The sequence below is a fragment of the Petaurus breviceps genome, unplaced genomic scaffold, assembly GCF_028583685.1.
Source record: "Petaurus breviceps papuanus isolate PSGF00001 unplaced genomic scaffold, PetGlider_PUasm1.0 186, whole genome shotgun sequence".
NCBI classification, from domain to species: domain Eukaryota; kingdom Metazoa; phylum Chordata; class Mammalia; order Diprotodontia; family Petauridae; genus Petaurus; species Petaurus breviceps.
In genome coordinates, this window is record NW_027185798.1 from 45,194,962 (window position 1) to 45,221,242 (window position 26,281).

Sequence of the window (26,281 nt, forward strand, 5' to 3'; positions counted from 1 at the left end):
CCTTGAAATCCCTCTGTGCATCTCAAGATTCAGAAGCCCTGGTACACAGGGAGAAGACGGCCTGGGACAGAACCTTGGGGAACCATCAGTTAGGAGACCTGATGTGAGGAGCCAGCAAAGGAGACTGAATGGCCATACGTAGGAGAATCAGGAGAAATGGGGAGGTCACCAGTATCAAATGTAGCATTTAACAAAGATGAAGACAGATGAGACCATCAGATTTACCAATTCTGAGGATTCTTCTCATCATTTCCTCTTACTCTTACCAGTCTCCTACATGTTAGCCAAACTCAGAGCTCTTTTATTTTGGAGGGCAGTTGGGGTTAAGTGACTTGCCCAAGGTCACACAGCTAGTTTGTGTGTGTGTGTGTGTTGTGTCTGAGTCTGCATTTGAATTCAGTCCTCCTGACTCTAGGGTCGGTGCTCTATTCACTGTGCCACCTAGCCACCCCTCAAACTCAGAGCTCTTGGCAAGTCATGGTAGCTAGTGAATCATAGGTGAGATTTGAACTCAGGCCTTCCTGATCCCAAGTCCAATAATCTTCTCATTATACCATTTTGCCTCAGGAAAAGAGGTGAGATGTTTAAGATAATTAAAAAGCCCCTATAGCAATTCTAAATGACCTGACAAATATGACCAGAACAAATCACATCCCAAGTCACCAAAAGCAACTATAAAATGTGGTTCCAGCACCTCCTCCACTTTAAATTTGTATAATCAGAGAGGTAATAGGATCAAAGGTTTAGCTCTGGAGAAGCTCCCAGAGATCACCTAGTCCGACCCCATTTTTTTTTTTAATTCAGGCAGGATTCCAGAATGGATTAAATGGTCTGTGAACCCTAATAATGAAGTAGTGATCATTATAACCAAGTGTGAACTTAGTAAGAAAAAGTTATCCCAACTAACTTCATTTCCTTTTTTTTTCTGGGCTACTAGACTGATAGATCAGGGGAAAATGCAGACACAATTGATTTTCACTAAGATATGGGACAAAAATGCTCTACTAAATTTGCATTAAATGCCTACTCATCATTAGGCACTGTTATGCCCCAACTACAAAGAAAAAAAAAAAAAGAACCAGTCTGTGCCCTCAAGAAATTTACATCCTACTGAGGGAAGCACAGACAGGAACTTCAGGCAGGACAGGGAAGGACAAGCATTCACAACTGTGGGAATGAAGAAAGGACTCCTAGAGGTGGTTCTTGAGCCTTGGAGGGGAGTCAGCCACCTCAAGAAGCAGAGGGTGGGGAAGGGAGAGCATTCCCTGAAATGGAGAGAGCCTGTGCCAAGGGAGGAGGGCAGGAGGCAAAATATCTTCCTTTGGGAAAAGGAATTAGGTCAGTCCAGCAGCAATGTAATTTGCCTGGAAAGTTAAGTCATAGTTAGCTAGTAAAGGCTTTGAATACCAAACAGGGAATCTGCATCTTTGTTCTAGAAGTGAAACCATCGAGGTGTGGTGGAAAAAAGGCTGAATTTAGAGTCAGAAGGAATGGTTTCCTTTTGGTTCTGCCATTCTATGACTATGGGCGGATGTCTTCAACACCTACAAAATAAGGGTGATGGATTCCATGGCCTTTTGAGGTTTTCTCCAGATTTATTTTCTTATAAGAAGCAGTGGAGAGGACAGATAACTGTGAAAATGACATTCATCAGATCAGATAAATGCCTGGAATAGCCTCAGAGAAACAGAAACAATCAGGAATTCAAACAACAAACTTTCTTATAATCTTGGGCTCTTCAGTCCAATGGCTTCAATATTAGTTGAAGTAAAAGTTTAAGACTATATCCAAAGAAACATCCCTGGTGATTAAGTTACTGATCAGGTTGGAGACTTCAAAAACTTATTAAATACATGATCTCTGACACCGACTTATTGAGAATCTTAGTATGATTTTTTTGACATATCAAACTATATGGGGTAAGTATAATGGAGAAACATCTGACATATAAACTTCTTATGCATACTTTTCTGAAATAATTGTCAAAACAATCTTCTTTAGTACCATAACCCAATCATCAAATTGTAAGATATGAGTTCTAAGAATTCCAGAGATTCTGATGCAAATTTTATCTCTGGATCTACAAAATAAATTTAAATGAAATCTGTTAAAATTTTTTTTAGAAGGCATCCATGTATCAGTTATTTTATTTCAAGATGATAGATCGAAACAAAATTAAAATTTAAGATGTAATTTGAGAACTTTTGGTAGTGTTCTAAACTTCAATCAAGTTTTTCAATTACATCAAACCACAGAGCAGTTGGGCTGAAAGATGACCTTTCAATAAAACAACTGTCACCCTCCTATTTCCAAACCTGATACCTCTAAGAGAGGTTTAAGCTCAGCTTTAGTACGGCTGGTAATACAATGTTCAGAGAAAGATTTTTATTGACAAGGGTCACAAAGAATACAGCTTCTGTACTGCCAGTAAAAACTTCTTTTCGATGTCTTAATTACGATGAAATAGTTTTACAGAACCGACTGTGATTGCGCTTGTGCCTTCTTTGCTAGCAGCTTCAGATCTGTGATGCACTTGGCAATTGTTTCCTTTTCCTGTGACAGATAAGAGAGAGAAAATGGGTCAGTCTGTCATGAAATACTCAAGTTCTACAACAGGCCCACACACCCCATGGCAGCCAAAGGATTTCCTCTACACACAAAGAACGTTTTCCTGTACATTTTTTGCAGGCTGCCTGAAATTCTTTGGCTGCTGCAGCCTGTGCATGCCTTTCGTACCAGGACTCTTAATTTATACAGTAAGGTAGGTAGATAAGAGAGCTTTAAGTTATGAGACTTACAAGGCCTAACACCCACCCGGACATATTGACAGACTCCCCTTTACAGCTTCACAACTTTCTTCACAAGAAAAGCAGCTAGTCATTCTGGGAAGAGAACTGAAGATGAAGAGCCAGAACGTGTGCACACCTACCTAGCACATGGACCACGAGTGCTGCTTGTGCATATTTCAAATGATCACCGGCACCTGGAACCTTCAATCATATCCCAACCATGTTCTCATGCCTTTCTTCTCTGCCACGGCTCCCAAACCCCAGATACAGATGCTTACTACACAGCTAATCCCTTCCATGCAAACAGCTATGGAAACAGTCAGATCATATACACCCAATTCCTGCATTACTGCTAGGAAAATAATCATTGATTAGGGAGTGGCTGAACAAGCACTGTGTTGTAAGAAATGAACAAAGAATTCAAGGAAACTTACTAAGATTTGTATGAACTGATTAAGAATTAAGGAGAACTATTTATATAACCACCATAACAATGTGAAGGAGAATAATAAACACATAAAACAAATCAACAGATTGACCACATCCAACCGTTTCTGCATTCTACCCTCTCCCTGACTAAAGCAGGAGGTATGCTTTACATGAGTTTTATGAAGTTTTTTGGAGCGTTCTTTTCCTTCACATTATTCTGGTCATACAAACGGTTCTCCTTATTCTGTTTAATTTCGAATCAGTTTATATAAATCTTACTAAAATATGGCCTAAGTGACAACAGGAAATTATTCCTTTGTAGTCCCAGCAGCTGGGTAGGTGACTATGGAGACCTCAGAAGAAAGTCTCTTATGGATCAGATTTTGAGAAGGGCAGGATTCTCAGTCAGTTACACAGTAACTTCTGAATACGCCCTCCTCCAGACTGAATGCCAGGGCAGCTCCAGGACCCACAGTCACCAGCCATGCCAACAATCTGCTACCTGCTGAGCGGAGATGCTCTTCACCACATGGCTCTCCACCCAGGCAATCATGTGCTCTTGCTCTTTGCGTCGCATCATGTTCTGCTTCGCGATCTGATAGTCCAGGCGATTCTTCACCTCCGTGTATACCTTGTGCAGTCTCTCACGATAAAAGACTTCCAGCGTCATGGCAATGTTGTTCTAAACAAGCGAGAAAGCTTACTTTTGTTGTTAAAGACCCACATGTTGTTTCAAGATTTGTGCCAGGAAAACATTACGAGCATCACTCTTTCCTATTCTATGCAAAAGATGAAGGGCTTTTTTTGGTAGGTTGTTTTCCTTAAAATTTAATGATTTGGAAAATAAAAAATCTTAACCAAATTGGGTGCAAAATTATCTAAGCATTAGGTGGTAGGTGATCCCTGATTTGTATGTGAATGATAAACCCAATATAAAAACACTAGATTAAGGCTACCCGAATCTTTAGTTTCTGATTTGTCCATGTTCCAAGAACCTGCTTTTGTCACTCTTGTTCAATAGTCACTAGCACATGGTAGAAATTAATAAAATGATTAATAAACTGAATATAATCCTTTCAGGTTACCTGTGAAATTTTCTAAAAAGGAATCATCATATTAGCATTTTGTTTTTCCTGAATCTGATGTACTGAATTCCCAGGAGGATTTTTCTCATGTGGAAAAAGTACTTTAAATTCCTATGAAAACCTACCCTCTGGACATCAAAAAGGTAGTGACGCTTGGCAACCAGGGCTTGCTGTTTCTTTTCCAAGTCAATTGCATCTTGAATATTTTTTATGGAAGCCTGTTTCAGACCTTCTGCCTCAGCCATCTGGTCCTGCAAGTAAGATGTTTATGAAAATATTAGTGAAAAAGCCAATGATAATAATCACTGATCCATTTTCCCCTTTTGAAGTTAGGGCTCATTTGTGTGCAAAGGGAAGAAAAATGCACACAATTTTCATGGAAGCCAAAGATAAAGAGATACCAGCCCAATATCTGAAAGAAATCAACCTAAAACTAAAAAGTAATCAAGAATTTTAGTAAATGTAGAAAATATGACTCTATAGGATTTGATCTGTCATTCAGGTTACAGATGCTTATTGCCACTGCTAATAGAACTGGTTTTTACATATGGGAATATTTGGAGAATGTTGACAGTTTAAAAAATAAGTTATTTTAGGTTAAGTAACACTAGCAGAAAAGTCTGCAATAATTGTTTTCTCCCCCAAAATAGCTCCCCTCACAATACATTTTATATCCAAATAGATCAGTTGAAGGCCCTATTGCTAACTGTTAAAACTTCTGTAAAAAAAAAAAAAAATCAAATTTCTGTCCATACCTCTCTGAGTTTATCAGCAAAAGCTGCTACAGAGGCACCATATTTTTTAACTATATAAACGAGGAGCCCCAATGTTGACATGGCAGCAAACGTATCAGCAGTAATAACATAGATTTCTTTGGAGAGAAAATACAGGATAAGTCCTGTTCCCAGTACATAAGGACCTGAAAGAAAAAGAATATTTATGAGAACTTCTGTATAGTATTAGAAATAAGGACTAAATGAAGTTTCAGACTGGTTGATGAGTAGACTAAGTAAAATTTTTTAAAAATCAGTTCATCTAGTACATGAAAAACCCTATCATTCAGAAAAACTTGGTATCAAAGACATTCAATAATCATTGTTGTCAAAGTGATTTCTTAAGAGCTCCCACACCAAAACAGTATTGGTTAAGTGTGAAATCTATCCACTCCTATCTATATTTAATACCTAATTTTCATAGTACCTTTGCACTAAAAAAGTTCGTGATCTTGTCAAAGGGGGTACTCTTTGAAGCAATGCAAATTGTAACCCTAAAGTGTTTCAGTTGCTGTGGTAAAAAACAAAAAATATCACCTGGTAACCCATCTTCTACACTTAGGTCAGCTGGTGCTTAGCCAACAGGCAAACAGTTTCTCTAGCTTGGTAGGACCTGCTAGAGATGATGCTGTCTGCAGATTTGTGTTTTAAGTCACTCGATGTGGCAAACATACACTTTTTGGTTTCTTAACTTCCATGTATGTCTTATCTCTCTCAAATACCTAGTAAGCTCTGACTTTATCTATACATCAAAGAAGTTATTATGCACATGGCATGCCAATAAATAGTTTAATGAAGAAATAAATGTCAAGTTTTATGAAGCCCAGAAATATCGAGTTTCCCCGATAATAAGACCTATCCCGAAAATAAGCCCTATTGAGATTGCTACTGTAGTGAAGGTGATGCCCTGCGCTACACGCTACATTACGGTACCCTCTGTATGCACCGTCCCCCCTCCCCCGAAACGCACGCCGCGCTCCGAGCTGCATCCAATCAGAGCTGCAGCAGTGAGCGCATCATCCTGTTCTTCCCCAGTGATTTGCTTGCTGGCACATTTTTTTGTTCACATTTACCTGTTTATTAAAATTGCTGTCAATGTTCATTAAAATAAGCCCTCCCCTGAAAATAAGCCCTCTGGTGTTTTTCTGTCCAAAAAAATTAATAAGACAGTATTTTATTATCGGGGAAACACGGTAGTTTCCAGAGGCCAGTGGTCATAGCAACAAGTTTTGTTTAGAGTAAGTCAAGAATAAACGGGTTACAGCCTCTAAAAGGGAATATAAAATAGAAAGGGTCTAATTTTTGTTTTTGGTTATCCAAACAAATTAATAAGGTAATGATGAAAAGGAAGAAGTGATACCAAACCCCAAACTATTTCCATTGTTTCTGCAGGAAAGTTTGCTTACCTGTAACTCCAGTTTTAGGATACATAAACTCAAAGAATTCCTCAGGAATCAACCCATGACGAACTTTCCCTCCATGCTCAGGAAGAGGAGGCAGAGGTGCCAGATGGGGAGAAGCTGTGTGAAAAATCCTGGTTGCCTGAAGCACCCTGCAGGTGGTGGAAAGGGGGATACAGACAATTCTGATTTTACTTAAGTCCACTGTTCCCTAGAGTTTTCATGTAATGTGAATTTGTCTGAACAAGAGGGTTCAAGGATGGGCTGAGGACAAAGAAATGAGGGCAGGAGAAGGAACACTTAAGGACTGGGGTCAGCCACCTGGGGACCTGGTCAGAACTGAGAACACATAGGAGGGCAGACATATGGGGGCTGAAAGTAGACACACACTGGGGCCAGGGCCAGACAGATAATACCAAAGCACAGACTGACAGAAGACAGACACTGGAGTGCTGGATGGAGTGGGGCAAAGGTCTCCATGTCTGTATTTGTTTTAACTTGGAGGGGTTTTTTTTGGTGGGGGGAAGATGGAAGGCCACTGAACAAAGAGCTGAGGGGCAGGAGTGGAGAGCACAGTAAAGTTAAAAGAGGTAGTTTTTTAGAATGCTGATTTCTTTCAGGATTCTTTAAATATAACATAAGGTGAATTTACATAAAGCAAGAACTGTATTTTTTTTTTTTATAGCAATTGGGGTTAAGTAACTTGCTCAAGGTTACACGGCCAGGTGTTTCTGGGTGGGTGCTAAGTGTCTGAGCCCGGATTCGATCCCAGATCATCCCGATTCTGGGTCCAGTGCTCTTTCTGTGCTACCTGGCTGCCCCAAGAACTGTATTTCTAAATAGTAACAAGGTACTTGAAATTTCAATAGAAAATCTTGGTATAAAAGAGGAACAGCTGACTCAGTTTTCCCAGTAGGTAGAATGGAAACAGTACTGGATGGGGTATAGGTCTGCCTTCTAGACCCACTTACTACCACTAACTAGCTATGTCTCCCTTACAGAGGTTAACTAATCCAACTTTCTTACCAATATAGGATTCTTTTCTTCAACATATCTTGAGAGCTTGCTTTGAAAACATCCCACAACAGTAAGTCTGTTATCTTTCTAACCTGTGGCTCCCAGGTCACATGTGACCCTCTAGGTCCTCAAGTGTGGCCCCTTCACTGACCCCCAACTTCACAGAATAAATTCCCTTAATAAAAGGATGTGCTCTGTACAACTTGGACTTAGTCAAAAGGCCACACCCAAAGCCCTGGGAGGATGTGGCCTTGTAGCTGCAGGTTCCCCAACTCCGTGCAGTCTAAATTCCATGCTGGACAGCTCTAACAGTTAAAAACTCTACATAGTGAATGAAAATCTGGCATCTCCTAACTTCTACCTGTTGGCCCTAGTTTTCTCCTTTGAATTCAAGAACAGGGATATAATCTCTCTTCCAGAAGGCTCCTAGAGATATTAGAAGGTTCCTATTCCTGTGTAAACTTCCCTTTTCCAGAGTAAACAGTCCTGATTTCTTCAACTGCTTGTTTTGTGTGTCTGTGTCTGTGTGTGTGTGTGTGTGTGCGTGCTGAGTTACTTTTTATGATCTATATCATTTGGTTTTTCTCCCCCCCAACAAAGGATAATAAATCACACCTCTTCCATCCCAGGACATTTAAATCTGTTAAATTTCATCTTGTTGGTTTTCACACTGTTGGGTTCTTTCTGAAACCATAACGTGTCATCATAAATGCTTTATTCAACTAAATCTGGGTTTTACTTTTCTTCGAAACCTAGCATGAATAATATCTGAGCGTTCTAAGGTAAGTGCTGGTCTATCTGGCACAAGCAGCTCAGGAAGTCTTTACCAGGACTTCTCCTCATACTTTCATGTCAGAACCTACATACACCCTGCTCCTAATTCCCTCTCCTCTTCATATCCACAAGGCTGGGGAGAACCAAGAGGTGCAGGCAGGCAGAACACCCTTCTTTCCAAAGTGTTCCTAGGTTGTCCTTCGTAGCTTAGGTCATTTCCCTGTGACCTTGAGGTGGATTCTCCTGGAAGGTGATATCACAGACAGGGGTAGGTATAGGAAGGAGGAACCTCTGCTGTGGATCCCAAAGAGCAGCAGTGTTTCTAAGCTTTCAACTGAATGATGGCTGCCCTAGATGTAAAATGATAGAAGCAGGGAAGTGAGAGCAAATGAGAGTGATTTGTCTCAATCACTCAGCTATAAAACATCTACAGAAGATCAGGAATAAGAACTCTAGGTCTTAAGCTACGACAGGACTAGGGTAGAATAATAATTTTTTTCAGTTTACATGTTTCTTTGCTTTCAATAATTTCTCCTCTTATGGGAGTGATCCATATTTGGTCTAACATTTGCTATCTGCCAGGTGATTTAGTAAGTATTCCTTCCATGTCATTCATGTTACGGTACTGAAAAAAAAATGTTCAATGATACCTGATGTTCAGTATTTTAAAGATTTAGAAAATGTCGTATGTATTTGAGCTTCACAACATTCTTTTTTGGCCTTTTGGAGGGCAATTGGGGTCAAGTAACTTGCCCAAGGTTAAAACGGCTAGTTTTGTGTGTGTGTGTTAAGTGCTGAGGCTGGAACCGAACTTGGGTCCTCCTGACTCCAGGGCTGGAGCTTTACTCACTGCACCACCTTGCCGCCCCTTCACAACATTCTTAAAGAGGTACTACAGATATGTTCTATAGGGAGATATAGCTAGTTAGTGGGGCCTGAAGATATATGCTCACTGTGACTCAGTGAAGTTAAGACGTTTGCCCAAATTCACAGAGCTTCTAAATATCAGAGACCAGACATGGGTCTCTGCATTCCAAACCAATGCTACACACTAGGCTGAGGTAGGCCCAGCTTTGAATCCTACCAATGGCTGAGCGAAAAATAAATAAATAATGATGGGGAAGGGCTAACAATCACATGCTATTTCTCCAAAAGGAGCTTTTAAATAGCCAAGGGCAGAGTCCCGCTGCACACTACTATGATCTCCATCCAAATGGACACGTATACTCTCTTGGCACAAATGTCAAATGTTGGCCAATTCATTAGGACAAATTGCTATGCCCGACTAAAAACAAGAAACAAAACGCCTAGAGTGCTCCTTCAATTCAAAAGTTTAATAAACCCCATTAAAAAAACAATGTATTGAGCTGCCTGGTTTTTGGTGAGATTTTGCTTATTTGTGTGTTGTCAGCTAAAGTTATTAACAACGTCAAAAAACATAATCAGGGTCAGTCAACAAGTTTGGCTACATCTGTTATCTATCATTAATATCGTCCACTTGTCACTCACTAAGTGTCTTCTAAAACTATGCCAACATCCAGGTCAGGAAGAACCCCTCCAGACAGACACACACACCCATGAGGAAAATGACCAAACTTGTGACTTCATCAGTCCGAGGAATTCCCAGTCGAGGAAACTCCCTCTAACAAGGCAGTGGCACCTTCTCTGCACCTCAAAGCCCTGTCTGGGAGCGATGTCCAGAGCACAGAAAGATTAAGTGACCTGTCCAGGTGGGACCCGTATAGCCAAACCTTACCTCCGAGAACAGTTCCCTAACCACCAAAAAGCTTCTGCTTTTCTTTTTCACAAGAAAACATAAAAACTGACCTTTTTTAAACACACAAATACAAGACAGCTACATAAAATGTTGCCAGTTCCTATGCACATGGGGGACCCAAACGGGGCACGCCCCCCTCCCCACCCTGAGGGGCGATGCAGGGGACGAGGACCTGAAAGGCGGAGGAGCAGAGAAGCCTGGCAGTCCAAGGTCACCCGGGGAGAAGCCGATCTCGAGGGCTCTAAGTCTCAAACGCTGACCCCTCCCAACCTGGGGCTACCAGACTCAGGCGGAGGATCGGCCGGAGAGCCGGCGGTGCAGCCTCATTAGGGGGCTGCAGAAAAGGAAACCGAGGCTAGGGTCGGACACGGTAAGCATTTTGCCTGTGCGGGGGTCGAAGGCGGGTTGGAAGCCCGGACCTTCGTCACTCCGGATCCAGCCCGGCGTTCCCGGGGCTACTAAGCGAGATCCTGGTCAGGGCCCGTACGGGCCTGGCGCTGCTCGACCCCCAAACGGGAGGTGGCGGACGGTACTTACCCCGGAGCCAGCGGGGCCGCGTTCCTGAGCGCCGGAGCTGTGGGGACACAGAACCCAAGTCAGCGAGGGGCGCGCGGTCCTGGGCTTCCCTGCCTGCGCCCTTCCCGCGGCTCCCCACGACCCCTCCAGGGTCCTCCCCCACCCCTTGTTGAGGCCGTTGCCCCAAGGACGTTCTTCTCCCCAGTTACGACCCCACGCCCCCCGGCCGGGGCTCCTCACCCACAGCGCCGGCAGCGTGCAGCGCCAACCGGGACAGCATATTGTGTGAGGGTCCCTTCAACAGTCTCTGTGTCCCTGTGACCCCGGCGGGGAGACCTTGTCAGCTGCCGCGCTAAGATGGCGGAGGGTAAATCTCGCGAGAGGAGGAGGGAGAACGATCTCCCGACTCGTCCAATCTCCGTTCCTCCCGTCTCCAACCTCAATTGTCGCGAGAGCAAAAAGGAAGCCGGGGCGGAAGGGAGCCGGCGTGAGGGGGGGGGCGGGGGGAGAAGTGGGGGGGAACTAGGGCAGGTGGGAGAATGTAGGTTTAGAATCCAGCGGATACTAACGGAAAGAGAAGGGGGCAGGGCCGAGGAGGTAAGTCTCGCGAGAAACTGGGGCTCCGGTCTCTTGGCCAGAGAGGGGCGGGGAGCCCGAGTGGACACCACGTGGGGAGCGGTTCCCGGGACCGAGAGAGGACTAGAGCCGGAGCCGTGGAGATGCGCAAGGAGTCGCAGCCGCCGCCGGAGTCGCAGGCGGAGGCGCAGCCCGAGCAGCAAGCGCAGCCGCCGCCGCCGCTGAGCTTGCCTCCTGCTGCCGCGGAATGGAACCTGCCTCCCAACGCTCCGGCCTGTATGGAGCGGCAGCTGGAGGCGGCTCGCTATCGGTCCGGTGAGCACCGCCCTACCCCTGCCCGGCCTGCCCACCCGTTCCCCGTGCCCCCTCCCCTGCCTCCGGCCGCTCTAACCCGCGGCCCGGCCCCCCGCTCTCCCCGCAGATGGCTCCCTGCTTCTGGGCGCGTCCAGCCTCAGCGGCCGCAGCTGGGCTGGCTCCTTGTGGCTGTTCAAGGACCCCTGCTCGGCCCCCAACGAGGGCTTCTGCTCGGCCGGAGTGCAGACCGAAGCTGGGCTGTCGGACCTCGCCTGGGTGGGGGACCGGGGCATCTTCGTGGCCTCCGACTCGGGTGAGTGTCCCCAAGGGACCCGTTTGGCCGGGGAGGGAGGCGGCTGCAGTCAGCCCGGGCCCGGGGTCCCAGCTAAGGATTTCGTCCTCACGGGGTGATGCCGAGAGGTCCTGACAGGTGCCCCCGGGTGAGGGCTTGTTCTCTTGGCCACCCCGGGAGGCCAGGAGGTGGGGTGTGAACCCCCTGGGGTCGCGCACGGGAAGTTCCTGCATTCCCCCCAGCTGGACAGAAGAGCTCAGCCCCCCCGCTTCGGGTAAGCCGTATGCTAGGCTCTGGGCATGGATTGGGGAAAAGCCAGGCGTTCCCTCCGGGAGCCCCAGCCTGCTTGGGGCCCCTCGTGGGACGGGCCCTCAAGCCTGCCCAGTCTAGTCCTGCATGTCCGTCTTTTCAACTGAGACTTTGAACAAACGTTTCATTGATGCTTTTTTTGCTTCCTACACCACACTCCCTTCCCAATGATCTCCCCTCCCCCATAGAACTCTTCCTTGTAACCGAGAAAAACAGTTAAGGGAAGCCAACTGACAGGGCTCAGGAAACATTCCAAAGGCTCCCCAAAGAGAGGAGTGGGCTGCTGCCTCTCCTGGCACGATGATCATTTCCAGCTGAGATTGTGATATTTGGGTAGATAAGAAAGGGCTGTCAGAGACTGAACTTGCCATAAGTGGTTTTGTTTTTGAGCCTCTGATTTGTCTTGTCTTGGTGATTCCTCTTCCCCAGTCCCTTAAACGTTTGCAAGGATTGATTAATCACACTGGCCAGATATCTGCACAGAAAACCCCAGGGGAGCAGATTCCTTTCCCTTTGGGATCTGATCCTTTAAATGTTTTTTCCTATCAGTAGTCTGATCCAAACAGCTTTCCCTTCTATCCTTTCCCTCTTCTCTCCTTTGTCAGACCACTCATCTAGGAAAACAAGCACCAATATAAATTCATATGATGAGGGAAACAGTTCACACCTCTGACAATGAGAATTGCTGTCAACCTGTAGTTTTACTTACTGAAGAATTAACTCACATTGTTGATGTGTAGAACAAGAGCTAAAGGAGGGCCCACAGAGCCCTAAAAGTGAACTTGGCTGCCCTGTGAATTGTAGACCTGGCATAATTCCAGCCCCCACATCTTCTAGGTGCTGTGGAACTGTGGGAACTGGATGAGGGTGAGACACTTATCGTCAACAAGTTCTGCAAATATGAACACGATGACATAGTAACCAGTGTCAGTATCCTGATGAATGGCACACAGGCCGTCAGCGGCAGCAAGGACTTCAGGTGAGTTACTCTTGTTGTCCTTCTCGTGTTCCTTTTCTCCTTTTGGCCTGACTGAATAGTGCTAGTTGATTCATTAAAAGTACCTGGATGATAATTAAGACATTCAAAACATAAGGACACCTTCAAAAAACAGCAGGCCATCCTAACAGACTTTAGCATGAGCATTCCAGGTAAGGAACTGAGGAAAGTGGAAACCTCTGCAACTTCTCTAAACTGTATTTTAGTGCCTGCACTTGACGTGTGCTTTTTTGTAAACAGTTCTGTTTAGGAATGAATGCAGGGTCTTTTTTTTTCTTTAGCATAAAAGTTTGGGACCTTGCTGTAGAGAAAGTGCTGCACTCGTACAGAGGTGAGTTTTGCTTCACCTTCTCCCTTCCATCTTTGCCGTCTTGGTTCTTTTGAGTTTCTGGGTTAGATTTTCGTGCTAAAAGCTGTGTATACTACATTTATGGGTAAGGCTCCATTAGGGTCTACAGGGCCATTAAGAAATCACATATTCATCCTTCTGCTTTAAGGAGGGGATGTTTTCTCTTTTCTCAGCCTCTGCAACATGCTGCTGGTGCCCTTCACATCCTAAAGTTCAGGTGTTCTGCCTGAAGCTTCACAGAAGTCTTCTACCGTTCCTCACTTCTTCCAGGGGGAAGCAGCTGAGGATCCTAGACAGGCCTAGAGTTGGAAAGGCTCTCTGAGACCATGTGAACTAACCTTCATTTTAGAGAGGGGGGATCTCAAGCCCAAGTTCATATGGTAGGAAGGACTTGAGGTGGGGTTGGAGCCTATGTCCTCTGACTGGAGAGCCAGGGCTATCTCCACCATTTGATGGGCAGACTTCCTAGCTTAATTAATGGCTGTGGTCCATCTTGTTTTTTGTTTTCTGCAAATGCATCCTAGTTCTGCCTATATCTTGTCCACATCTTTAAACATGGTGATTGAGAATCCCATCTTGAGGCTAAGTATTTTTTTTTTTTGCTGGTGTCTTTGGTCCGGCCTCTCTGCTTATGTCTGGTTGTGATGGTGTTGTCCACCTTTCTTTCATAGCTCACTCTGGCGAAGTCTCCTGTGTTGCTGCTTGTCCCTACAAGGAATCTAAGTTCCTGTCATGCAGTGAGGTAAGATGATACTCTCTGCTTGCCACATCTAAAGTGTTGAGCAGACACAGTACAGCTTGAGTCTAAGTGGTCATATTAGAAATTAGGAACTGGGAGAGACCCTTATTTTACCGTTCAAGAAACTGAGGCCCAGAGAAGGGGAAAGTGCCAAAGGCACATAGGTAGTGTCAGAGCTGGGATATGAACTTAGGACTTGTGATTTCAAATGCAGTGTTCTTTCTAATTTTACCATGCCGATAATGAAGGATTTTATTCTGTTATTACTTCTAGGACAATAGAATTTTACTTTGGGATATCCGGTGCCCCAAGCCAGCTACACATATTGGTGAGTCTGAATGGTGGCGTTAGGAAAGGCCTGTTGACTTTGGTTGTCAAAGATCAACAGGTTATAGGCAGATAATTTTCTCTATCCTCTAGGACAGAGGTCAGCAAACTATGGCAGCCACTCATTTTGTATGGATCCTGGAGCTAAAAATGATCCTTATGTTTTAAAATATGTTAGAACTATTAAAAATGCAAAAGTCATTAACTCAAGAGGAGGATATAAAAAGTGACTGCTGGATTTGTCCCATAGTTTTCCAGGCCTCTGCTATACATTTCTGTTAATGTCAGGGAAAGGAGATCCCTTGTTCCTGGACAGGTCCTGTCCCATTCACCATGATAGGAGGTGGATGGGGGACAGAACTGAGTCCTCTTAGGCTAGAGAGAAGGAGGCTTATGGACCAGTATGCCTCTCTTGCTAGTGTCCTGGAAGTATAGGATCAGTGGAGAGTGTCTCTATTACCAGACCCAACACTGAGATATGGATAAAGGATGCAGTTGGGGAGGATAACAGTTGGTCTTTAACTCTGGGGATATCCGTTCCTTTGTTCTCACTTATGTTTATTTTTTTTTTTTTAAGCAGTCGGGGTTAAGTAACTTGCTCAAGGTTACAAGGCCAGTTATTTCTGGGTGTGGTGCTGAGTGTCTGAGCCCGGGATTCGATCTCCAGGTCTTCTCAACACTGGAGCCGGTGCTCTTACTCGCTGTGCTACCTGTCCGCCCCTCACTTATGTTTATTTTTGTTGATGTTTTGAGTTCTGAGTTGTCTTCTCTCCCAGCCCTTCATTAGAGACCATTTGATATAGAACCATACAAAACATACTTTGATTTATCTGTTCTTTCTCTGGAGGTGAATAGAATAGGTCCTTTGTAGTTGATTTGAACGATCACATTACTTAGAATAGCATAGCTGTTCACAGTTATTCTTTGAAGAAAGTTGCTGTTACTGTATAACATTCTTTGGTTCTGCTTATTTCCCTCTGCTGTTCTTAATTTCTCAGGCCAAAGTGCCTCCCATCACCTTCCTACCTCACTGGCTTGGCATCCTCAGAAGGAAAAAGTTTTCACTTTTGGTAAGAAGTCTTGGTGCTTGTTTCTTTTTTTTTTTTTTTAGATTTTTCTTTTTGCCTTTTGGAGGGAGGAAGGTAGGGCAATTGGGGTTAAGTGACTTGCCCAAGGTCACAGCGCTAGTATTTTTGTGTTAAGCATCTGAGGCAGGATTTGAATGCAGGTCCTCCTGATTCCAGGGCCAGTGCTCTATTCACTGCGCCACCCAGCCCCCTCCTTGGTGCTTGTTTCTTGAGAACATCAGGCTTGGGCTGACATGGTTGTCCTCTTACAATCCTTTGCTGTAGCCATCCCGCCTCTTTTATTTTGGTGTCTCTGGGCCCTGGAGAGAGGTTGGCTTTCTGATTTATGATGCAGTCTGGATCTGTATAGAGATGCAATTGTGGGAAGGATTTAGGCTGGGCTTTGGAGAGCACTGTGACTTCTTCTCTCAGCAGCCTCTCCTACATGCCTCCTTTTATGTTAGCCAAAATGGATGCTGCCACTCGTGAACACATGGAAGCTTAGGACAGACCTAGGAGCTTATGTGGGTGGGCAAAAGTTTGTCGAGGGGCTAGTTTGGATTTTAAATGAGCCACAGAAAACCCACAAAGAGGCACCGTAGAAAATAAGTAATTGAGTATTGATTCTAGGCCAAGAACAGCATGAGGCCTTTCAACACAGATGCCATCTTGATTCATTCCCTGTAGGTGATGAGAATGGCACGGTCTTCCTTGTGGACATCAAGAACCCTAAAACTATCCTCTCCTCCTCTGTGCACTCCCAAAGCGTCACAAGGCTGGTATTCTCACTAGACAGGTACTGTTTAGCCTTGGTGGCCACATATGTGCCCTGTATGGTGTTAGTGGGGGCAAGAAGATCGGAAGCAAGTCCTGTCCTGGGTGGTCAGGTGGTCTCTAAGGCTCAGGCTGTTCTGACTGTGAGAGCTAAACAGAACACAACCAGGACCAGTTATTTGGGTCGTAGAGATGTTGCTAAGGGTGGCTGGGGAGTGTCACCCTCCCTGCTGTATGTCTAGTGGTAATTGGGGTAGTGGGGGAAGCTGCAGGCAGAATGTGGGGCTGCAGAGATCTATCCTCAGTTCTCCCAGTCCCCTCCCTTCCCCAGCTTTCCTGTGGCTGTGAGCAGTGGCCCCGCACCACCTCCTTTGGGCTAATGGGGAAGCTGCCAGCTCTGTTGTTCTTGCCCTGTCTTCTTACAGTTTTCCCCTCCTGGCATCCATCAGTGAAGACTGTTCTGTAGCTGTGCTTGACTCTGGCCTTACAGAGGTGTAAGTATAAAGTGGAATCATGGGGCCTGATGGAGGAATTCCTGTTGGGGTGTGGGTTAGCCAGCCTGACTGCTCAGGTCCCTACCATCCTTAGGGTATCTTGGGCTTTAGTTTCCCTTCTAAAAAAACCCATTGTCAGTTGGAAGGTATAAACCATCACCTATGTTAGGTATGATGAAGAAAGGAGGGCTATGCCAGCTCCCGAGTACCAGGGCTGACCTAAAACCAGCACTTTGCATGGGCAAGCAAGAGTGAGGGTTGGGAAGGGTTAATTAACTCCAGGGGCCCTCTCAACATAACTCCTGTAGCAGGAGTTACAGAGACAAATATATATACTGTGAACATATCCATATATTAGGAGTAGCAGTTGGGTATCATGGTAAGAGCCCTAGACTGGGAATGGGGAGCACAGGTTCTAGTCCTCAGTTTGCCCCACTGACTTTGGGACTTTCCGGACCACACTTTTCCTCTTCTGTGACTGATGTGGTTAGACAAGGTTAGACACACACTTCAACTTTAGATTCTTGGATTCTGTGACCAGTGGGTTTTGTAAGGTGCTATAGTATGCCCTCTTGCAGTGATGTATTCCAGACCCATCTCATTACATTTCTCCCTTCCTTTAATCCGTTTCCATCATGCCAGACTCCTTGTTCTCTTTCCTTTCCAGGTTCAGAAGCCGAGCCCACAGAGACTTTGTGAGAGATGCTACGTGGTCCCCACTCAACCACTTTCTGCTCACCACTGTGGGCTGGGACCATCAGGTCTTCCACCACACTGTGCCCACAGAACCGATTCCAGTTCCTCTTCCTGGGGGTGCCAGCAAGTAGACTGGCTGGGAGGCAAAAAAGGCCAAACTCTTACAAATCCAGACCCACCAGCCCTGGGTTTGTGAGAAGACAGTCCTGTGTGTGGCAGGTTTGATTTGTTAGAGCCGAGCAGTTGAGGCACCACGCTTCTCTGCCTGGTATCTCATAGAGACATGAGACAGCCATTTATTTTTTTAGATTATATTTAAATTTTTAAACAAAGATAATCAGGACCGTCTGTTCCCACATCTAGTTACCTCCCCTTGTTCCTCCTCCTTCCCAGAAAGTACATTAAGGGGTAGAGAAGTGCCTCTTCATTTCCCTCTGGTGTCGAGGAATTTGCAAAATCCTGGGAGTGCCCTTTGGGGTTTTTAGTTGTAATTATAGATCTGAGACAGAAACGGAAAACTCTTTTAAAAGCCTTTCCCACCTTGGGTTATGCTAGGACAACCTCTTGCCTCAGTCACTTGAGGTGGTTTCTTTCCCTTAATATGAATTCTTCCTTAGCTGAGCAGGAAGGAAAAAGGTCTGTTTTTCCTAGTTTGTTGGGACCCCCCTCCCCTAGTGCAGCCTCAGCACTCAGATTCCTTGCTACCTTCTTGCCCTAATCTAATCCTAAGAGACTAGTTCTAGTGTTTTCTTTTGGCTAGATGCCAGAGGGGATGGCTTAGACTTGGTTTGGGGACATCCAGAGGGATTTGAGAAGAGAATGGGAGGTGGGGGTGAGACAGAAAACTGACAAACCAGAGGGGAGGACTTTGGGATCTGCTCCTCTGATACCAAACTGCCCTGACCACCATCTCTTGAGATATCTCAGCTTTCAGGAGTTGGCTTGCGTGGTTGGGGTCATGTCAGTGATATAGATTCCATTACCAAGAGCTATCCCAGTGGAGAATCTTAGATGATTTGGTGAAATAAAATTCTTTGTTTGGGTTCTGTTTTGTGTGTATGTTTTAAAGCTTACATGTGTTGTAAAATAGGGCATACAGCTTGTGTTGCTGTGATTCGCCACAAAGGTGCTGGGGAGACAGAAAATTTGGGTTTGATGGCTCAACTTACATCTTAGCTACAAGTTTCATCTCCTTGGGCGCATCAGGTAATTTGTCGAATCTCTTCAGTGATAAGAAGAAGGCATCAAAGACTTAGAAAGGCACCTTTGTGATCCCCAGGCCAACCTGTAGTTGAACAGGAATCTTGGCAGAACAGCTGATGAGGCCTTCGAGCCTTGGCCTGATGACCACTTGACCTTGACTGGCAATCAATTTATATTAATGAAACCTTTTTCATTATTATTACTACATATATATATAAAAATAATTACTATTTTCATGTTAATATGTGTTCTCTGTCCATCTTTCAGTATCAGTAGCTTGTTTAAAAAGGTCAAGATGGAGTCATTTTTGCATACCATATTTTTTAAAAATTATTTTTCTTGTTTTGTATGTATTTTTATCTTTGAACCCCAAGTTGATGTGTTTTCCACCATCACAGACAGTTGATTCAGGAATGACTCCCACATCAGGAATGGTTTGTTTACTGTTTCTTTAAAGCTTAACTAATGTCATTTTTGTTACACATTGTTTACGTGGTTGCTGGGGTCCTCATGCTTTCTCCATCTGACATCAGTAAAACCTTTGAGGGCAGGGTCTGCTTTTCATTTTCTTTGAGTTCCCAATACCTGGCACGTAGTAGACATTGAATGCTTGTTGGGATTGGAATGAGGATGATAAATGCTCTGCCTAGAGGTAGTTAGGTGGCACAGAAGGTAGAGAGCAGGGTGGAATCAAGCAGACCTGAATTCAGATCCAGTCTCAGACACCCACTGGCTATGTGACTTTGGGCAACCTCAGCTGTAAAATGGGGATAATGGTGGCACCTGCCTCCTGGGTTATTCTGATTAGGTAAGTTTCTAAAGCACTTAGCACTGGGCACATAGTAGGCACTATATGCCAACTATTAGCTATACGTGGGTTTATGAATTTGCAGTGAGATCATGCATATTAAGGGTGTTTTGCAAACTAAGTTTCTACACGAGTAAGATAAATTATAATTGGGGAAAATACATGGGGATGAGGTGTGTTTTGGAATTTTTTTCATCCGCAAAAGTTCCATAAATGCAGAGGGAGATAGATCAGAAAGTAGACCTTAATACCACTTGGGACACGAGTAATTTTGCAAACAGAAGTTTGCAGGCAGTATGGCCCTGATACCAATTACACTAAATTCCCAAAATGGCTGCCAGTCTGTACTGGTAGAAGGTGGTTTCTCACCAATCTAATAAAACCAAAGGCTTATTTTAAAACCCGCTGATCTTGCTGTGAGGCACAGGAAGACAGACACCAAGTTTACATAAAATAGTATTCTGATGGAAATCCCACTACATAAGCAGGGTGTGATGCACAACTAAACGTGCATCAGCAGGCAGTCCGGGGAGTGATTAAAGTGGAGCATTGAGCAAGGGAAGAAGGGAAAGTGCTGAAGCTGGCCCTTGGTCAGTGGGGGAGAGAAGATGAAGTGGGGCTTAGAAGTTGGCAGGGATGTAACAGAAGAGATGGCCTGGTGAGTCTGCCCGGCTTGCCCAAGGCTGTCTAAGAAAAGGTCAAGCTGGGCTTTGAATCTAATCCTTCTGTTTTCACACTGAGCATATTAGGTTCCAGGCCCTATGCTCTGGTACTCTTAGAGCAGGGGCTTCTCAGTCATCTGACTCATGGTTCCCTTGGCAGTCCAGTGAAGCCCATGGAACTCTCAAAATAGTGTTTTTAGGTGTATAAAGTCAAATATATGAAACCAGTTCTATTTAAATGATGTGGCTTTGGTTTCCGTCCAAGTTCCCAGTCCTAGGTTAAGAACCCTGCCTTAGAAAATAATGGAACTCTCAGGCTGAGCACAGCAGGTCTGCGAAGGTTCCCTTGCAAGGCCATACATATCCCTGTTCATCCTCCACAAAACGACCACTAAGTTATTAATCAACTGCTTATGTGGCTATGGACAAGTCACTTATTTTTAGAGCTTGGTTTTCCCTTGTAACTTGAAGGGGGTGTTTGAGTCATTTGAGTGAGAGCATGATGCAGTGCGGGCACTGGGTTTGGAGTCAAAGTCCCTGGAAGGACTTCCAGCACTACCTACTTACCTATGGGAACTTAGGCAGGTTGCTGTGGCCTCAGTTTCCACATCTGTAAAATGAGTTTGGACTGGATGAATGGGTGTTCTTCCCGTTGTAACTCATGCTATGACCCTTTCCAGCGCATCAACTCATCAACAGGTCTGCATTTTGTCAGTGCTCTATCATTTTCAAAGGCCTGTACAATCCCTTCTAGTCTTCCCCATCTTACAGAGGAGGAAACTGAGCCACTGAGTATGTCAACTGCTCTTTGGTAATAGTGGAAGTGTCCAAACATCCTTATAGAAACGATGTCTCCAGTTTGTCAGGAATAGAGTTTAACTGAATCAACCAAAACCTCCAGTGTCTCCTATGTGACAGGCGCTGCATTAAGCCTTGGGGATACAAGGAGGAGGCAAAAGAAAAGTTTTTTCCTTTCTTGCCCTCAAGGAACTTGTAGGTGGTATAATGGGGGAGACAACAAATATGTGCCAATAGACTACAGAGAGGACAAACCACATGATAGCTAAGGTGCTAGAAACCCCGTTGGACGCCTGAGACCTTGCACTACCTTCATTTAGACACAAGAGGCCAGGACGAGCTGCCTTCTTGGGTCTTCTCCCTTCCTACTCGTCTCCCCTACAACTCCAACACACCTACATGTCACACAGTTGCACAGGAAAAGCCAAACAATGCCCTGGATATTGCATATATAACCCTACGTTCAGTGGTTTGGAAACAATGGGTTCAATCCCTTTTGTTCTAGGTCTTCACGAGCTCTTGGATATGAACAGGAGGGACATGCCCTTAACTTCCTGGTATATTTGTGATGTTTGGGACTTCTCCTTGTCTATCTCAGTTGACCTTGACTCTAATCCTGTCCCCAGACCAAGTTGAAATGGTTTCTCTTGGATTTCTGTGAAGTCTGGCAGCCTCCTCACAGATGCTCCCTCTCCCAGTGTAAGGGTGCCCTAGCAGCCTGAATAGGAGGTCCCTCCATCAGCAACCAAAACTTAAAAAAAAAAAAAAAGCCCCAGTCTCATAGATCAGTCTCTGAGTCTGTCCACTACAGCACTGTTAAAAGCCCCATCTATGTTGCCCCTGACTAATTTTTCGTCTCAAGGACGCCCTTGATTTCCAGCATGAAGGCTGGTAAGACTGTTTCTGTCAGGGTGGCTAGGTGGCAGTGAATAGAACACCGCCCCTAGAGTCAGGAGGACCGGAGTTCAAATCCGGCTTCAGACACTTAACACTTACTAGCCCTGTGACCTTGGGCTAGTCACTTAACCCCAATTGCCCTGCCTTCCTCCCTAAAAAAAAAAAAGCTAGTAAATAAAAAGAAGGGTGACCTTTCACACTTTCTCAAAAAGAAAAAAAAATGTTTTTTGTCTTGTGTTTTGGAAATCTAATAGAAAAAAATAATAAAACGCTTGGGGAAGGAAGTAGCTTTAGTATAGGAAGGAGTGTCACAGGTTCAAAGGAGACAAAATCCAAGGAATGAACCATTGGGAAAACATCACCTACATGCAAATGTACAGTGTAAACAAGCTAGGTAAACTGCAAGTCCTAGCTCAAAGTGGAAAATTTCACCTCACAGATCATTGAGATAAGTGAGACTTGATTGGAAAGTGGTTTAAAGAGCACGAAGAAGAAGAAACCAGCATTGATTAAGCGCCAGGCATTGTGCTAAGGGCTTTACAATATCTCATCTGGTCCTTACAACAACTTGGCAAGTGGGTGCTAGTATGATCCTCATTTTACCATTGAGGGAACTGAGGCAAACTCATTGCCTTGTCCAGAGACACACAGCTTGTAAGCATCTGAGGCCAAATTTTAATTCAGTTCTTCCTTACTGCAAGTCTACTGCACCATCTAGCTGCTATTATTCAAAAAAATCACATGGGTAAAAGATGGGGTGAAGTAGCATTGTATTAAGAAGGAAATCCAGGAGCTAGAGGGGGGAAGCATGAGGTTCATTTATCATTAGAAGTGATTTTGACATCTGAGTATGCTACAGACCATCTGGACAGAAAGAAGAACTAGATGGATTTGGGAAATGTCACACATCCGACACAATTTGGACAGGGATTCAGAGCAGTGATCTTCAGAGTGAGAGAGCAAAAGCGGGGAATGCAGACTGGGAATTCGAGTAAGGCTATGCTAAGTGAATTCTCAATGAGTTCATTGTTAGGCCCAGAAGTACATAGTAGTATTTTGAGAGAGAATTTGAAAATGTTATTGGTGAAGGCTTGTGGATGATGGGGAAGATGTTGAAGACGGAAATGAGCAAATAGCTCCCATCTGAGATAGGGCCAAAAAAGCTATTGTAATAGTCAAAGCAAGCAGTGATGTAAATGGCCAAAGGATGGTCAAAGGTGGTGGTACTTAATGGAAGGACTTTTTTATAGCTATATGGAAAAATGCTCCAAATCACTATTGGAGAAATTAAAATAAAAAAAAAACTCTGAAGTTCCACCTTCTACCCATGAAGTTGACAAAATTTTAATTTGCCAATTAACTCCCATCCCCCAAAAAAAGAAGGATAAATGTTGGAGGAAGCTTTGGAAAAATAGGTATACTGAGGCACTCTTGGTGGAAGTGTGAATTGATCCAGCCTTTCCGGAAAGCAATTTGAAACTATACCCAAAGTAACTAGACTGTTACATACTCCTCAATCCAACCAGTATTAACACTAATAGACCTATAATCCGAAAAGATCAAAGAAAGAAGAAAAGGTCTTATATGCACAAAAAAAATTTGTAACAGCTTTTTTTTTGTAGTGGCAAAAACAAAAAAACAACCCTGGAAACTAAGGAGAATGGGCTGAACAAATTATGGTATATGAATGTAATGGAATGCTATCACATTGTAAAACATGGAGAAAAATTATTTCAGAGAAATCTGGAAAGACTTGTATGAACTGATACAGAGTGAAGAGAGCGTACCTAGGAAAACAATTTATACTAGAGTAACAGCATGGTAAAAATGAACAATTTTAAAAGACTTAGGAACTCTCAAGCGCAATTCCAGAGGACCATTGATAAAGAATGTAACCCACCTTCTAAGACAGAGGTGATGGGCTCGTGATGCAGAAAAATACACATATTTATGGACATGGCCAATGTTGGAATTTGTTTTGTTTTGCTACATTTTTTTATTATCAGGGTCTCTGTTTCCTCACCCAGGGGAGAAGGGAGGTGGTAAGGGAGTAGGAGGGAGAAAAGAAATGCTTGTTAGTTGAAAAAAAAAATTTTAAAGGTGTTTCATGAATAAGGGAAATCAAAATGTATTTAATAGAACATGTTAGAGGTGTGATGCTGAAGTATTTTAAAACGTGTAGGGATTTCTTCAGAGCTTTTTATTGCTCAATGGAGAGGTTTTCAAATTTCCCCATTTTTATGTGTAGTCAAAGCATGAGGAATGGCTATGGTTGGGGGCAGAGAGCAGGGAAGGAAGGAGGGAAAGAAGAAACTAAGAACCAGGAAGGGATGAGCGAGTATTAAAAAAGGGTCCTAAGCACCAATGAGGAGAACTGAATAGGACTGAGAAAGTTTGAACAGGCATCTTCAGTACTTTGCTTTTAAGTTATATATTTGCCAGGGATGAGAGCTAAGTGCCAGATACTGTAACTGACTTCCAGTTAATCAATGAATAAGCAATTTATTAAGGTTTACTGTGTTCCAGGCACTATACTAATAATAACAATAGTTAGCATTTATATAGCATTGTAAGGTTTGCAAAGCACTCTACAAATGTCATCTTGTTTTATCCTTATAACAACCCTGTGAAAATTAGGTGCTCTTATCATTTGGATTTTATAGATAGGGAAATAGAGGTTAAATAATTTACCAGGGTCACACAGCTAATAAGTGTCTGGATTTGAACTCTGGTCTTCCTGACTCCAAGCCCACTACTCTATGCATTGTACCACCCCACTCTCTGCTTTGGCTGCTACCCTGAAGATCAAAGAAAGACAAAAACACGGTCCCTATTCTCAAACAGTTCATATTCTATTAAGGAGAGGAAGCCCAAGTATGAAAAGAGTGATTAGGAAGGGAGGATGAGTGCCAAAGATGGGGGCTCATGTGACCTTGGGTGCTTCCCTAGGCTTTGATGTAAAATGAGGGGTTGTACTAGATCCCACTAAGGTCCCTTCTAGCCCTAAAATCTGTGGCTTGATCTTGGTGGTAGAGATGGGGGAAGGGCTCAGTATCAAGGAGGGGGTAGAGACCCTGGCAGGAGCTCAAATTGCTGGGAATCTCAGTCCTATGTTGACAGGACGTTTGCTTTAGAACCTGCAGGGGGGGCCATGCAGAGCTGCCAGGAGGCCCTGGGGACACTGTGACTCTGGGGCAAGGTGTTCCTGCAAACAGGTGACGGGCCCATGAATCATCAGTGACTGGAACAAGACTGCTGGGCTTGGGGCTGGACTGTCCTTTGAAGGTGTGCACCCTGTGACTCATAAAAATCAGCTCCACACTTTGGCTTCACAGTTCACGGGCTCACAAAATGGGAAGACTGCTGCTCTGGGCTGGTAAGTGTGTCTAGGTCCCACTCAACAGCCCCCAAACCCTTTTTTCCACAGAGAAGCTGCCAGTCTCACCTGCCCCTTGGTCTGCCCTGCCAGATGATCTACACCTCGGGGACAATGGGCAGACCATCTTAATCCTTAGGATTAAGGATTAAGATTAGGATCCTTAGGAGGGACAGACTATGGAATTGCTATTGGGTATTCTGGAAAGCATCCCTGTATCTGTGCAAGGCTGTGTGTTTGTGTGTGGGGTGGGGGGGTGGAATTGCATTTGTATTTCCATATAGGTTCCTGCTTGTGAGACTTTGGGCAAATCCCCTCATCTCCTCAGGACTTGGTTTCTTCCTCTACAAAAGGGGAATGGCAACATTCTAGTCCTAACCTTCCAGGTGTTTATATTTGTTGGGAGGCCTAAATGGGATAAGGTGCAGGGTTTAAGGGGCCTTCTTTACAAACCTTGAAATGCTACACAAGTGTCAGATATTGGTGTTATTTTGTCCAAATAGTCCCAGCAGATCCAGGGGCAACTCTGATTCCTCCTGTTATTTGTACATTTCTTTGTATTTGGAGTGTGGGCATATTCAGGCCTGTTTATATGCCATGTGGGCATATGTATTCATGTATGTACATGTGTTCTTGTCTGCATTTCTGTTTGGATATAGGTATGTATAGTTTTAGAGCTTTAAGAGAGCTCAAATTATATATCTGTATCTATCTATATACACACATATCTATGTATATGTGTGTGTATGTCTGTATATATGTATGTATGTGTGTATCTTTGAAAGTGCTATGGATATGTTATGGGGGCAACTAGGTAGCATAGTGGATAGAGGGCTGGGCCTGGAGTTAGGAAGACCTGAGTTCAAATTTGGACTCAGATAGTTACTAGCTGTGTGACCCTGTGCAAGTCACTTAATGCTGTTTGCCTCAGTTTCCTCATCTGTAAGATGAACTGGAGAAGGAAATGGCAAACCACTGCAGCATCTTTGCCAAGAAAACCCCAAATGGGGTCACAAAGAGTTGGATACGACTCCAACAACAGCACAACAATGGATATGTTAGC

The 26,281-nt window shown here is 44.2% G+C and overlaps 3 protein-coding genes across 3 annotated transcripts in view; 2 read left to right on the forward strand and 1 right to left on the reverse strand.

Moving 5' to 3' along the window:
* Positions 1–2,370: 2,370 nt before the first annotated feature.
* Positions 2,371–10,961, reverse strand: ATP5PB (ATP synthase peripheral stalk-membrane subunit b). Its single transcript, XM_069090381.1, has 7 exons — positions 10,801–10,961; positions 10,582–10,618; positions 6,483–6,628; positions 5,059–5,222; positions 4,429–4,554; positions 3,721–3,900; positions 2,371–2,553 (listed from the first exon to the last, which is right to left on the reverse strand). The coding sequence occupies exons 1-7, from the start codon at positions 10,838–10,840 to the stop codon at positions 2,470–2,472; spliced, it is 777 nt and encodes a 258-aa protein (XP_068946482.1). The 5' UTR covers positions 10,841–10,961; the 3' UTR covers positions 2,371–2,469.
* A 103-nt stretch (positions 10,962–11,064) lies between these two features.
* WDR77 (WD repeat domain 77) lies at positions 11,065–18,520 on the forward strand. The gene is made up of 10 exons (XM_069090380.1): positions 11,065–11,451; positions 11,558–11,743; positions 12,869–13,010; positions 13,310–13,359; positions 14,049–14,119; positions 14,390–14,444; positions 15,442–15,513; positions 16,198–16,306; positions 16,710–16,778; positions 17,446–18,520. The coding sequence occupies exons 1-10, from the start codon at positions 11,280–11,282 to the stop codon at positions 17,603–17,605; spliced, it is 1,086 nt and encodes a 361-aa protein (XP_068946481.1). The 5' UTR covers positions 11,065–11,279; the 3' UTR covers positions 17,606–18,520.
* Positions 18,521–25,193: 6,673 nt separating this feature from the next.
* LOC138162167 (chitinase-3-like protein 2) overlaps positions 25,194–26,281 on the forward strand; it is a 13,604-nt gene continuing 12,516 nt past the window's right edge. Inside the window, exon 1 of the mRNA XM_069089230.1 lies at positions 25,194–25,218. Within this exon, the coding sequence (XP_068945331.1) occupies positions 25,194–25,218 (25 nt within the window). The remainder of the gene's footprint in view (positions 25,219–26,281) is intronic.

What these genes read in the sequence shown, in the direction of transcription:
- WDR77 (XM_069090380.1), top strand. Translation starts at nt 11,280, where the DNA reads ATGCGCAAGGAGTCGCAGCCGCCGCCGGAGTCGCAGGCGGAGGCGCAG. An exon ending in AGCGGCAGCAAGGACTTCAG is followed by an intron (nt 13,011 to 13,309) that starts GTGAGTTACTCT and finishes TTTTTTCTTTAG; the next exon opens with CATAAAAGTTTGGGACCTTG. An exon ending in AGTTCCTGTCATGCAGTGAG is followed by an intron (nt 14,120 to 14,389) that starts GTAAGATGATAC and finishes TATTACTTCTAG; the next exon opens with GACAATAGAATTTTACTTTG.
- ATP5PB (XM_069090381.1), bottom strand. Translation starts at nt 10,840, where the DNA reads ATGCTGTCCCGGTTGGCGCTGCACGCTGCCGGCGCTGTGG. An exon ending in GCGGCCCCGCTGGCTCCGGG is followed by an intron (nt 6,629 to 10,581) that starts GTAAGTACCGTC and finishes CACCACCTGCAG; the next exon opens with GGTGCTTCAGGCAACCAGGA. An exon ending in TTGCTGATAAACTCAGAGAG is followed by an intron (nt 4,555 to 5,058) that starts GTATGGACAGAA and finishes TCTTACTTGCAG; the next exon opens with GACCAGATGGCTGAGGCAGA.